Source organism: Arvicola amphibius, chromosome 14 (genome assembly GCF_903992535.2).
Source record: "Arvicola amphibius chromosome 14, mArvAmp1.2, whole genome shotgun sequence".
In the NCBI taxonomy this organism is placed as follows: Eukaryota; Metazoa; Chordata; class Mammalia; order Rodentia; family Cricetidae; genus Arvicola; species Arvicola amphibius.
The window spans coordinates 45,164,581-45,178,646 of record NC_052060.1 but is presented as its reverse complement, the minus strand read 5'-3'; the positions used below and the strand labels follow the sequence as shown (position 1 = coordinate 45,178,646).

Below are 14,066 nucleotides of genomic sequence, written 5' to 3'. Positions count from 1 at the left end.
ATCCTCTTTGTCCTCCTCTTCTAATTTAAGCAGGAGCCTTCTGCTATGATGTGTACCACATAGAGCATGAGATCTTAGGTGCCGGCTTCTGGGACTACTGAGCGGAGGCGGAGCCTGTAAGTGTGGAGCTTCTCCAGAAGAAGGCAGGTCACTGGAGGCAATGCTTTGAAAGGAATCCTAGGACCACGACCCTTTCCCTGCCCTCTTTCTCCAGCTCCATCACCATGGCCTGAGAAGCTTCTTCTACACACTCCTGCCAAGATGATGTTCTATGCTTTCATGGGCTCAAAACAACAGGACCACAGAACCAGAAACCTCTGAGACTGTGAACGAGATCATACCTCTCTATCCTAAGTTAGTTCCCTCAAGCTTTGTCAGAGTGATGGAAGGCTGACTAATGCATTTCTCTCTCCTTTTTTTTTCCATGCAAAACACTTGATGCAATTCCAAAATAATGAAACTAACAGCCAAGCTTTTCTGGAGAAGAGAGACACACCGGCTCAGACTCCCCCATGCACAACACCCCTACAGCTCTTGAGGACGCTTACGGATACTGCTGAGTTGGAAAAGCAATGGGCCAGGATAAACATTTAAGCAGATCTATGCAATACCAGACCCAAATTGAAACCATTACTGTGAAGGGTATGGCTCCAGAGATTAGTGCCCACCCTGGGTGCACAGGCTTAGCAGGTCACTTGGAAAGAACACGGAGGGTGTAACTTCACTAGAAATTCAGCCTGAGCCAACTATGTTCCCTGGCTGTCGGGAGACGACTGCAGTTTAGCCTGAGTTAATAACTAATGTTTGTACTGAGAGATCTGCCTCTTACCAAGTGCTTTCGCATGTATAATCTCATTTAATGCAGGATAATGACTCTGGAAATGTAGTTTCCCAGGCTTCCCGATGAGTAACTAAACGCTGCTCTCTAACGTGAAAGTTGCCTCTTCCAAACCAAGTCAGCACAGGAGAGGCTTCTGGCTCACAACCCAGCTCTGTTAGAAGTGGGGAGCTCAAGGGTAACGGCGCTCTGGAGGCTTGGAAGAACTTGGGGAAAATGTGTTCCATTCTGGTTCCTGCATTCATGACAGTGCATACAAATGAGACCTTGGGCGGAGCATCGTGACCAGAGCCTGTGACCAGGCTAGAGCACAGCCTGTCCGTGAGATACAAGGAAGACCTAGGATCCTCGAAGGATGAAAAGTGGGCTTAGAAATGGTATTGTGGCTATTTGAAACTAAGAAGTACCACAGGGGAGGGATAATAAGCCTTTGGAAAGGACCATGCAAGACAGGTGTCTCATAAAGGTTCAAGTAACAGAAGAATATGCTGGATCCTAGAGCTTGTACCATAGGAAGAAAGATGTCCCCATGAGGGTGAGGGGCTGTGGTCCAGGGTGCCTGAGCAGTGAGTGTGCCTAAATACCTTACAGAAGCAACTCAAGAGAAGAGGGATTCATTTGGGTTCACTTTTGAAACCATATGAGGATGGAAAGGGAGAAGCCATAAAACATTACTGATATACATTAATTAGCTGAAAAGCCAAGAAGAAATGGGCTAGTCTATAGCTTCAAAGTGACTTGGCAAAAAAACAGTTCTAAGTTTGCCAAAGCAAGCAAAGTATCTACATGAGCTGAGAAGTTTGGCAGACAACACCGTAAGTAGAAGTCACTGCCACCTGATGAGATGCATGGAGGCACAGCATCCCCTCCGGATTCTGCCCCCCAAAACACATAGCCGGAACCTAAGAATCAGGAGCCTGCAGGCAACCCACACCGAAAGCAGTCGGTCTGCCATCCGCTTACAATCTTCCGAAGTGGCAAGGTCCTAAAAGTGAAGGGCTGGAAGAGACTTAAAAGACATAAGCAGACATGATGCATCACCCTGGCCTGCATTTCTTTGCCCTAAAGATGGCATTATTAAGACTGGGAGAGTGAAGGAGACCCAAGGACTGGGGGGTAGAAATGTGTAACTTCCCGGCTTCGATGGTGGTACTGTGGGTATCAAGGAGAACACCCCTGGAGACAAACTTCACACTGGAAGTGTTTGGGAAAGCCATGAGGGAGACAACTTTGTCGCGAACCACGACAAAGACAAGTGGAAAACTTAAACACGAATAACTTTGTTAAATATAAAACTTTATCAGTTGTTATTGTCCTATAGGTTTGAGATTTAAAATTAAACTGAAAAATCAACACTAGGGGGCTGGAGAGATGGCTCTGTGGTTCAGAGCACTGGCACCCACAATGGTGACTCACAACCATCTGCTCTAGTTCCAGGGCATCCAACACCCTCTTCTGGCTTCTGCAGGAACCAGGCACACATGTGGTACACAGACACACATGCAGGCAAAATACCCACACACAGAAATTTTTTTAACATTTTTATTTTAAAAGAAAAGGAAAGAAAAATCAACAGTGAGTTGGGAGGCTGAAGATTTCAGAGAGACATTACATCGGGTTTGAAGACAGATGCAGCCCTCTAACCAAATGTTCCAAAGACAGACTCCCCTTAGACACTGACTGCTGGTACAGAAGCAAAAGGTTCCTTGACTGGAAAGCCAAATCCCATGGACTTTCTCAACTTTCTGAACTTCATTCATTCAACAAGCATCTATTAAATATCTCTGTGTTTCAGACAACATGTGACACACTGGGCATAAGGAAATGGTAGGAAGATGGTCCCCATACAGGAGGCCCTTACCATCCCCTACTGAAAGATAAAGTCGGAATTCTGAAAATGGTCCTATTATGTGTAGAAATAAACATATGTGACTCAAAAATACCTTCCTTCATACTCTAATTGTCACTTATGAATTTTTCAACAGCCATAATAATTTACTATTCTCGCAGACTCTTTAAGAACATTTCATCCTAAACTTTTCTGTGTGTGCTTGTGGGTGGTGTTAATTGTGGCATATGCAAAAACTTTATCGCTTTTCAATTATGAACAGATGTAAATGACTTACTTGATGTTTAATTTTAGAATAACAAGCATCTTCTAAAATAAGTTTCAGACTGAGAAACTGGGGCCCTGGCTCCAGAACAGACTTGACACTCCCAAAGCGAACCCTCTAACTGCTCCAACACCGCAAAAGCCGTTTCACATCTCGGTGCTCCAATTTCTTTATTGGTCCCAAAACTAGCATCGTGCGTTTTTTTGTAAGAAATTTTTTTTGCAGGATTTTTAAAAGGACATCATAATTGTAGAGCAGTGGCCTTTGAAAACGCACACAGTTCTAGGCACACACAGCAGTTTGTACCTACAGCCCCAGCCACTCACGAGACTGAGGAAGGAATAGCGGATAAGCCACAGTTGGAAATCAGGCTGGGTTAGATAGCAAGACCCCATGTGAAATCCAAAGAGCGCCTCACTTCCACTTTTGTAAGGAACGACGTGCCAATCTGAACATCAGGACAGAGCAACCCAACCAAATGAGCTCCCAGCTGCAACTTTATGCAAGGCAGGATGTTACCTGATTTTCCAACTTTTGCCTTTGGCGCCATCTCGACCTTTAAGCTCATCATCCAGCGAGGGCGCACAGCCCCAGAGTGAGCGGCTGGAAGGAGGAAGACGGTGCCTCTGACTCTCCCCTCTGAGGTCTGCGCACCTTCCCTACCTTCTCACGTGACACTGCCATAGCCACATTTAGCTTTCTTCCTACCATCTCCCTGTAATTCAAAAGGCAATTTAGACTCCCATATGGTTGCCATCGAAGCTAACAGATGTCTAGCAAATTAAAACAAAAATTACGACTTATAAAGTGCTGATGTACCATCATTCCAGAACATCTCGCCATTTATACTGAATCATAAGATAAGACACCCTCCTTGGGGCCCTGCCCGCAACCCAAGGTTCCCCGAATCGCCCTTCTCTTGGAATTTAAGCGCTGTGGAAATAAATTATATGCAACCGTCTGTCATCTATTGTGGATAAACCTCTGCTCGACACAAAGTCGCATCTGAAAGCACACCAAAGAGACCTTTGGCTTCAAACAGACAATGGCTGCTCTAGTCCTTGGACAGCACAGAGAACAAAATAACAAGTGGTCCCACCGGCTAGCTCAAGGTTTCTACTGATCAATGGGGTCAGATTTTATAATAAGCCATTTTCTAAAGATGGCTGAAATCACGTCTTAGATTATTATTGCTGTGATGAATCACCATGACCAACAGCAACTTGAGGAGGAAAGAGTTTATTTCACCTATAGTTCCATATAACAGTTCGTCATCAAAAGCCGCGAGGGCAGGAATTCAAGCAGAGCAGGAACCTGGAGGCAGGAACTGATGCAGAGGCCATGGAGGGGTGCTGCTTACTGACTTGCTCCCCATGGTTTGCTCAGCCTGCTTTCTTATAGCACCCAGGACCACCAGCCTAGGGAGGGCACTACCCACCATGGACTGGGCCCTCCCCCATCAATCACTAATTAAGAAACTATCCTACAGCTGGATCTTCTGGAGATGTTTTCTCAGTTGAGGTACTCTCCTTTCGGATAACTCTAGCTTGCGTCAGGTTGACATAAACCTCACCAGACCACCATGTAACCTTCGACAAAGTGACCTTGAACTCATAACTGAGAAGACTCCACGGGGGCTTGGATTAATGTGCCAAAGTGGTGGGGCAGTTAAACTGCCTGGGAGCTGCTTCAAGCCTGAGAGACAGCAGAATCCATGTGCCATGCTACAGCCAACAACCACAGCTGAGCCGTCAGGAAGCATCGCCTGCCACCACAGGAGAGCACCAGCCTGGGCTCCCCACCCAAAGGAGACATCAGAAAAGGATAGCCACAGCTCACACCACCTGCGCAGAGACCCCAGATTAGAGCCATCCCTAGGAGTGGTCCAGTCGCCACACTGTGAACTGTAATAATAAGGTTTTGTTTTAAACTGCTAAAGCTTAAGCCACAAGTAACCAGGATGGGTGTTGACGTTCTGTTGCTTACTGAGAAGCAGTTAAGTAGAAGTGTCAAGGTTCAAAACAAAACATCCACCAATGGTCAGTGATGGGATTCAGGGATTCACTCCCCAAAGGACTGACCTTAAAACAAAATACCTCTCCTCCCCTCTCCTATGCCCCAGAGACAACTCAGTGTTTCTGAGAAATGTCTTCCTATGAACACCCTCAATAAAATCAACTCCTGCTGGCTCGATTTCTTCCAACATAGAACAAGAAAAACAAGGTTTTTCCCCACCACCCTGTGATAACTAACAAGAAAGGAATCTGTACAAGATGCTGGCTTTGTTGCTCAGAATATCGCAACTGTTATATAAAAGAACTGGGACTTTACACATGAAACTGTAATTCTGATAATAAAAATATAGCTAATGACTCAGAGGACTACACCGGAGATTCATGGTGCCGACAGGGAAACAGGCCTGCCATGCCAAAAACTCAACGAGCAAGGAGAATTCAGGGAGAGGTATTTTTTTCACAAGTGCAAGGCTCATTGAGGAAGAAATGAAAAACAAATTTGTCTGTGAGAGAGTCTCGGTGAAGCACAGCCCATAACTAGGCAAGTCTCCATGTCCGTGCCTTTTCCATCACAGACTACTGCTCATCTCTTCTAGTTCACCTTGCCCAGCAGAGTAGAACTCAACCAAGTCTTTGTCGAACCCAGAAAGAACATCACAATCCAACCAAATCCTTCACCAAAAGAGCTCGGTAACAAAGGCCCGGGGCAGTTAAGTGACTAACAGTCAAAGTGCTGATTAGCAAGAGATCCCAACTGTCACAGCTGCCACTGTGTGTTCGCATTTATTTTTACAAGAACTATTACTTTCAAATGTCTTCAATGAATTTCTAATTCAATCTGCATGTCATTGTGCAAGTGAGAGATTAGGAACCCGCGGTCTCCGCTGGCAATTTCCCCTTCATAACTGTACAGCCGAAGCACCGCTCTGCCATTTCTGGCAACCACAGGCAGGCTGGGGGCTCAGGAGAGCCAAGGTGTGCAAGTTTTTAAGAGCTGCTGCCAAATCTCCAGTCACCAACATTTTAGTGTAGATTGCTCTAATTATAACATGGGTGCTTTCCTGCTGCTGTCTGCTCAAGCCCCAGGTCCTGATAAAATGGGACACTTAAATGTAAGATAATTTGGAGACAGTGAGCGGTATCGAGAAAGGGCTAAGGGTGGGCCTTGGTACTGAAAGGACAGGGAGCGTAAGGGACTCTCCGAAGTAGGCTACACTACTGCCCAGGAGTGCTCATTTAGTTCACAGCCTCAGTCTGTTCTCTGGCTTCCCACAAAACTACCTACCGCCCACAGGAACACCTTCAAAATCAGACAAGATGTGGGCTCTATTCTGGAACGCTCCACGCCATCAGCAATCTGTAATTTTGTCGATGCGCTCCGCTCAGGGGCTTTGCTGCAGCCTAATCCAGAGACGGGGCTAAATTTGCCTTTGTGCTCTCTACAAAATTACACCAAACTGCCAGGGAAACAGTCCCCAATCCTTTTTATTTCCTTCTCACTCCCTGCTATGAAACTGCAGAGAAAGCCCGTGGGTGCGTTTTGTTGCCTGGTAGCTGAAATGTGCAACTTTCGGAAGTGCTCAAGCAGAACGGGAAGGCCTGCACACACCACCCCTGCAGTCCCATTCCACGGCCCTTGCCTCTCATAGTTCAGTGCTATCAGAATACCTCCCTGGGAAGCGTGCCTACCTACCACTTTCAAGCATTTCCAGAAAGGATCCAGGAGAGAAGAAAAAAAGAAAGAAAAAGAAAACCATTTCCTCTTGCTCTATTTACAGTAGTTGGGGGGGGGGGGGGGTTGCTCCCAGGAAGCACACACTATCACTGACTGACACAAAACTGATTGTGAATGGTTGGATATGGTATCTATTCCCACGCCCCCTCTGGTCCAGTCCTGAGAACAGATGACACGCTGCCACAAAGTCCACGTCCTTTCACAAAACGCACATGGCCACTCTGATATATATATATATATATATATATATATATATATATATATATATATACACATATATATATGTATATATATATAAAATAAGGTAAGTGAGGGGGACACTGAACCTAAAGAGAATCTATAACTATTCTCACAGATGTCTATATTTACAGCAAACCGCCACAATTAAGGGAAGTCCAAATTAAAACGTTCTGTATTCAAGCCATAGGATCACTGTTTATTTACCTCGCAGAAACTTGGGGATGCCCCCCATGGATGGCCACCATCTTTACCTCCCAAGGAGAGAGGGTGCCAGGGAAGAAGACAGTCGAGTAGGAAGAGGTGGACTGAAAAATAATATAATCTTCCAACCAACCATTGTCCCCTCGTCCTAGAGAACTCTTTGTCTGGTTGTTCAACACGTTTGTGAGGTCGCAGAAAAGAATCAAAACAAAAGAGTTGGGTCCCAGCCTGATTACAATAGACGCCCCGCACAGGGCAGTGCCAAGCAGAGCACGGTTTGAAGCCGGTGTGCAAACAGCTGCTCGCCTGCTTAGCCAGTAAAACAGGTCTCACACACCTTCTTTGCTTTTCTGAGGGTTACAAAAACCCGGCCCGCTGTGTGTCACCCCTTTAAAAAAGGGAGGACGTGAGGCACGCGCACACTGAAACATATGTTGACTGGTGACTAGTTATTCCACAAGGATACACAGAGAAATAAATCCCTCCACCCCACACGCCCACTTGACCAGTCCATTATGCAAAGGGAGTGCTTTACAGCCAGAGAGGAGCATGCAGGACGTGTTATTTACGTGCATATTACAGAACCACACACCACGGCATCTGCATCCTACACAAAGCCCGAGATGGTGCAAGGAGATACACGCTGAGCACGGCACAGACCAGCCGCGGCAACACCGAGCCAAGCCCTCGGCCAATCAGAACAGCGCTGGAAGGTGGATCTCGGGGTCGGCTCTGCCCGATTAGCCTGCCCCATTATGACACCACGCTCTGCCCAACATCCAGATCCCCCGGGAAGCAAATCTAATCCGTGTGCTCGCTCGTTCCTCAAACTGCCGAGCCGTCCTCCCATCCGTACTCAAGCCATTCGATCCCCTTTTTAAAAAAGAAAAGAAAAAAGGAAAGAAAGAAAGCCACCCTGCGGCCTGGCTGCCCCCTGCCCGGCTCGGTTCCTCTTTTCACCTCCTCCGGGTCCTGGAAAGGATGAAGTGTTTCTCTCCCCGGCGCTCGAGCCGGGAAGGCGGAAGGTAGACGCCACTCGCCCCGACTAGGGCAGACGCCCCGGGGGCGGCGAAAAGTAAAGGCAAAGACCCCGGTGGGAGATCGTCGCCCACCCAACCGCCACAGCACTTGGAAGCCGAGGAGCGCTCCAACTTACCCAAAATATGACATTGAAGCCAAAAATGAAGTATTTGATGCAACAACTGACTTCAGGACCCTTGTAGTGCTTCCCGGACATCCTCTGGGTTCATGAAGACACTTTCTCCGCCAGCCCGAGTTTGGAGCCCCGGAGCACCGCTGCTCGGAGCAGCCCGGCGAGCAGCGGGGCACGCGGGGCTCAGCCGCGCGGACCGAGCGGCTCCGACACCTCCAGTAGCGGGCCTCCGAGGCCGCCGGGACGCGGTGGCCGCAACCGCCGGGCAGCCTCGCCGAATCGGCACGGAGCACAAAGCAGGAACCTCGCGTCCGTGCGCCAGGCGGCGGGTCCGGCGCTCGGTCCCCGGGCTCCGGGCAGAGGCGGCCGCGCAGATGCCGGCGGAGACGCTGCCCGCCGCCCGCCCGCTTGCCCGCTCGCTCGCGCGCCTCCCACCGCTCGCTCCTCCCGCCGTTCGCTCCGCCCGCCCCCGCCCGCAGCTCCGCCCGGCGCCCGGGTCGGCAAGGCGCGCGCGCGCGCTCGACTCGTGCTCGGGAGCTCCCGAGAGGCGGCCGCACCACGCAGTCGCGCCACCTTTGTCGCGGTCCGCCCGTCCCTCGTCTTCGACTCCTAGCTCCCCGCCCCTTATTCCCGAGCCCCAAGCTGCCCAGGCGTCCGAGGGAATATCCCGCAGCGCGCTGGTCCAGAGCAGCCTGGACAGGGAGACCGACCGCGATGGATGAGCTGCTGGTCCTTCTCTCGGCCACCAGCTACTCTGGAGGGACCCCAGAAAAGAGAGTGACTTCGGGGCACGAGGGTTGGGTGACCCCCCTGCACACACACACACACACACACACCTAGAAAGGGTCCCCTTGCTGCCTAACCTGTGTCCTCCTCCTGCACCGCTATGCAGACCCTTGCTACACAACAACAGAGCAGAGTGTGACCACAGGCTTTGCTGAGGGGAGCGCAAGGGGAGTTAGGGTGGCGGTATGGGGGGTCGCAAAGGATACTATGAATCTCTCTGTGACTAACCCAACCTTCCCGTTGGCCAGAGAGACGAATTTCATCCTGCAAATGGGGTAAGTGGGGAGCCTGCCAGAGGAGTCTTGATCCAGGTCCACTTCCACAGCACGACCGTCTTCCCATCCTTGACGGAATAACGCCCAAGGAACACAACTGCTTCCTATCAGAGGAAGTGATCCAGGAGTTACAGAACCGTCTTCCTCGAGGAGTTGGGAGGGGGGTCAGGGGGTATCCCATATCCCGATTGGCTTTAGAGACGCACACCACTGACCTCTGGGAAAGGACAGAACTAGAGAGTGGAAACTGAGAAGTACCCGTGAGCAGGTACCCAGTAATTGTGTATCCACACTCTTCACGAGTGCAGGGAAACAGGTGCCAGTGGGAAGAAAGGGATAGACAGCTAAGAAATGTGTGGCAACATCTATGGACATTTGCTTACGTCTGCAAACATCTATGATAGAGATAAAATAAATAAATCCAGAACTACCCAGTGAGACTGCCACACCGGCCCAGAAATTTGCATGTTTAAAAAGCTCCACAGGCGGTAACTTCCGAGTCTGGGGAGGCTTGAGGTTCAGAGCATTCTGAGAAGGGTTTTACCAAGTAACTCCCTCTGCTTTTGCTCAAAAACTGGCTTCAAGCTGGTAACCTGCAGTCAAGTTTTGGTAAGGCAAGTTTACTTTTACCTGCAGTAAAATTTCTAGTAGGGCCCGCCTGGCCTGCAGAAGGATTGGGACTATGTTAGAGACACGGTTATGAGTCAGGGTATCCAGAAGGCTGGAGGACCAGGAATCCTACTCACTCTGTACCATGACACTGGCTAACAGCGGATGAAAGAGACTTCTTTCCCTCCATCCAGCCCATCCACAGTAAGGTCCTCTTCCAGCAATGGATTTCCTTATTAATAGAGCACTGATGAGCTTACCTAAGCCTAACCACGCTGCTGTAATTCTTTCCATATATAAATAGATCTGCCGTTGCAGAATTCTGGGGAAGTTAGAGGAAAGGTCTCTCCTAAGCTGTGTGGCACATTTCAACAGAGGACTAGAATTAAATCCAAGTGATGGCTGAGATTTATCCTTAAGTGATACCTCAAGTGCCTTTGCCCTCACACATGCATAGTTTCTGGCTTTACACCATTCCACACCAAAGGGGTCTGTTTGTGGCAAGTGATGAAACTTTGCTGACATATAATTATCACTCAAATTCCATAGCTTGATTAGGGTCCGCCTCTGGTGCTGCATACCTGTGGCGTAGATGAATGTCTAAAGAAACACATCTCTCATTAGAGCGCCATGCCATGTATTTTCTCTGTCCTAAAAACCTTCAGTGCTCTGCCTAGACTCCTCACTTCCCTTTTCCCCAGGCTACTGAGGTTTTATACCTCCATAGTTTTGCCTTTTTTTTTTTTTTGGAATTTCATATAAATTTCATACCCCATAAGTAGTTTTCCTCCTCCTTCACCATGAACCTAAAACACCTCTGAAAGTAAAGCCTTAAACATCGGAGAACTGTGGTGGTGTGTGTCTGTATTGTCAACACTCGGGCAGTAGGAAGAGAAATATTAGGGGTTCAAGGTCATCCTTAGCTACATATTAAATTCTAACCATTCTGGCCTACTGAGGTGCTATCTCCAAAAAGAAAAGACAAAAGATCAATGGAGAGGGTACAGTTCAATCACTCATTTCCAATTTGGAGGACCGTTAAAAACAAACAAACGCTAGTTGAATAGTCCTGTGCCATGTCATATATCCAAAGTTCTGTGAAGATTAATAAGCTAAACATATTTTAAGCAACCCAAAAAATAGAATATTTGTTCAACTTCATGATAGAAATATTCCTTGACTTAGAAACATGGAAGGAACTGTTCAATGGATGTGACTACGTTTGCCTTCACAACAACATATCTGTCAGACAAACCAGAAAACCCTATGGGCAACAAACATGAACAGGAAGTCTGAATACCTGTGTTGTAACAAGGGCTCATCAGAGCTAAAGTATGGAATCCCTTTGTCTAGACAAAAAACAAGCGGGGCATTGCGGCACATACCTTTAATCCCAGCATTCAGGAGGCAGGGTGGATCTCTTTGTGTTTGAGGCCAGCCTGATCTATAAAGCAAGTTCCAGGACATCAAGGGCTACACACACACACACACCACACACACACACACACACACACACACATACAAGTCTCAAAATAATACATACATACCAAAAGATATAAGAAGAAATCTAAATTAACATATACGGGGAAATTTAACTTTCTGGTTCTCAAAGAGTATACATTAACTTAATGATAAAGGTTCAAAGATAAGGAGCACTGGTTTACACATTCATCCTTGCAATACATCACCAGGCCTAGGCAGCTGCAACATGTGAGAGCTAGGGTCCATTTATGAAAGTAGCTTAGCCATATGTCTCAGGTCAAAGTATTACATTTTGACTCAGCAGCCTCACGTCTGGGAAAGTAGCCAAAGAAATACTCCGAGATATGAATAAAGCTATATACTGCAAGTTGTATGTGGTAGCGTTATTTATATTGAACACTTGACCACAAGTTGGTAGATCAAGTAGTTGGGGCTGTCCCCGACTCCTACAGTTGCCTGACTGCAACGATCTTCCCCCACGCCTGTGCCTCTGCACCCTACACATGCTCCTGGTCTCCGGCTAGGATCCTCTTGCCTCGTGTCTATGAACCAACATACCTTATTGATCCTTCGGTGCCTTTGTTTAACATCTTGGAGGCATCTTCATCCTTCATTCCTGCAGCACCCACACGGGCACTTAGCAACAGTTTGTAACTACTTGTTTACTGGGCTATCTTTTCCAGGCCGAAACTCCTTTTAGGGTGTGGCTTGTCACTTCTTATCTGAGATTCACCAGTGCTCCGCAGGTGTGTGGTAACTATTAGAGGATGGAATGAATCATTTGCTCGGTTTTTATAGCTATTAAGTGTGAGGATTATAAAGAACGTGCCGATGTATTGACATATTAGAAAGTTTAAAAGCACAGTATACAGGATAATCTCTAAGCGATGTTGCTCAATGGCAAAATGGAGGAGGCATAGCAACACACACAGTAGGTTACCATGTTGTGGAACAACGATGTTGGCAAGAGAGTATGTGTACACATATTTCTTTGATGAGTAAGCGATCCTTCTTAGTTTACTTTCTATTGCTGTGATAAGACACCATGACCAAGTCAACTATGGGAGGACACAATTTATTTGGCTTACAGGTTGCAGTCCGTCACTGAGGGAAGCCAGTGCAGGAACCCGGAGACAAAAACTGAAACAGAGGCCACAGAGGAATGCTCCTTACTCGACTGCCCGTCACTGCCTGCTTAGTCAGCTTTCTTGTATTCCTGAGGATTACCTGCCCAGGGGTAGGACCACCACAGTGACCTGGGCCCTCCCACATCCATCATTACTCTAGAGAAGGTTCCGCAGACTTGCCTGCAGGCCAATCTGAGGCAGGCAACTCCTCGGTTGAGAGTCCCTCTTCTCAAGTTGACAAAACTCAAGCAGCACACTATCTATGCTAGAAAATTTATAAAAAAAAATGCATAGAAGCCGGGCGGTGGTGGTGCACGCCTTTAATCCCAGCACTCGGGAGGCAGAGGCAGGCGGATCTCTGTGAGTTCGAGACCAGCCTGGTCTACAAGAGCTAGCTCCAGGACAGGCTCTAAAGCTGCAGAGAAGCCCTGTCTTGAAAAACCAAAAAAAAAAAAAAAAAAAAAATGCATAGAGGTGGGAGCAAACTAGGAGACTCGAAAATATTGGAGAGAATGGGGTCTGCTGTATTTTTATAGATGCATTTGCTTTCTTAATCTTGTCACATATATGACACATGTTTGTCCTATTCTTGTACCATGTATATGATATAGTCTACAGCATTTTCACAATCACATAGAAAATGGTAAGAGTCATCGCCTGGCAAATAATAGCGGTTATGTATGTGATGCAATTATAGGCCTGATGGCTGTTCTAAGCTATTCTACCCTCGGGATAAGGGTATACATTTGCTTCCAAGCAGGTCAACTCAGACTAAGGCCATGACGGCCTCTGAGCAGAAACTCTCATCAGAATGAGTGAACCATTACAAGTCCCAGCTGCAGTCTGGCTGAGGGAATCATGGCATGGGGGCCAAGAATTTCACACTTCAATGAGTAGGCCCAGAGCATCCAGTCTGAAATCTAGTGGCTCAAGACACCTTCCACTGACACCTAGTCCCAAGAAGAAACAAACTCACGATGTAAAATGCATTTCTCAGTAAAATAATGAGGCTTCTGTCTAGTTGTCCAGATATCTGCCCCAGTCCACAAGGCATAACCACCTCCCTTTTGACTACTGCAAAGAGGGACACCTCCTCTCGCTGCCAGCCACAGCCCTGCCTCTAGAAGCCTCCAGACACAGCGATGCCCACCATGGCTGTGGAATTGTAGGTGATCTTGTTTTCAAGGAAATAAAACTATATAGCCTTTATAGTTAGAAAGCAAAATATAAAGACAGAAATAAGTAAGCGATCACGCTTCGTATAAATCCATCACAATCCAATAAACTCCAGCTTGCTTTGAGGAGAGAAGAGATCTGCGGGGACTTTGCTACAACCGTCTCATTTAAGATTCTGAGGGTGGAAAACGGTTAATAAGTTTAATTACAGAAAAGCTAATGGGTTATTTTTTAAATGGCAGTGAAAACAGGTAAAGCGTGTTCTCATAGTTGCCTTGATGAACAGCAAGATACGACAACCGCATTTCCGCTGCC

The 14,066-nt window shown here is 47.4% G+C and overlaps 1 protein-coding gene across 1 annotated transcript in view; it reads right to left on the bottom strand.

Annotated features, from left to right (window-relative positions):
• Tspan5 (tetraspanin 5) overlaps positions 1–8,680 on the bottom strand; it is a 170,562-nt gene extending 161,882 nt beyond the window's left edge. The window contains exon 1 of the mRNA XM_038311203.1: positions 8,300–8,680. Within this exon, the coding sequence (XP_038167131.1) occupies positions 8,300–8,380 (81 nt within the window). The 5' untranslated portion in view covers positions 8,381–8,680. The remainder of the gene's footprint in view (positions 1–8,299) is intronic.
• Positions 8,681–14,066: the final 5,386 nt, after the last annotated feature.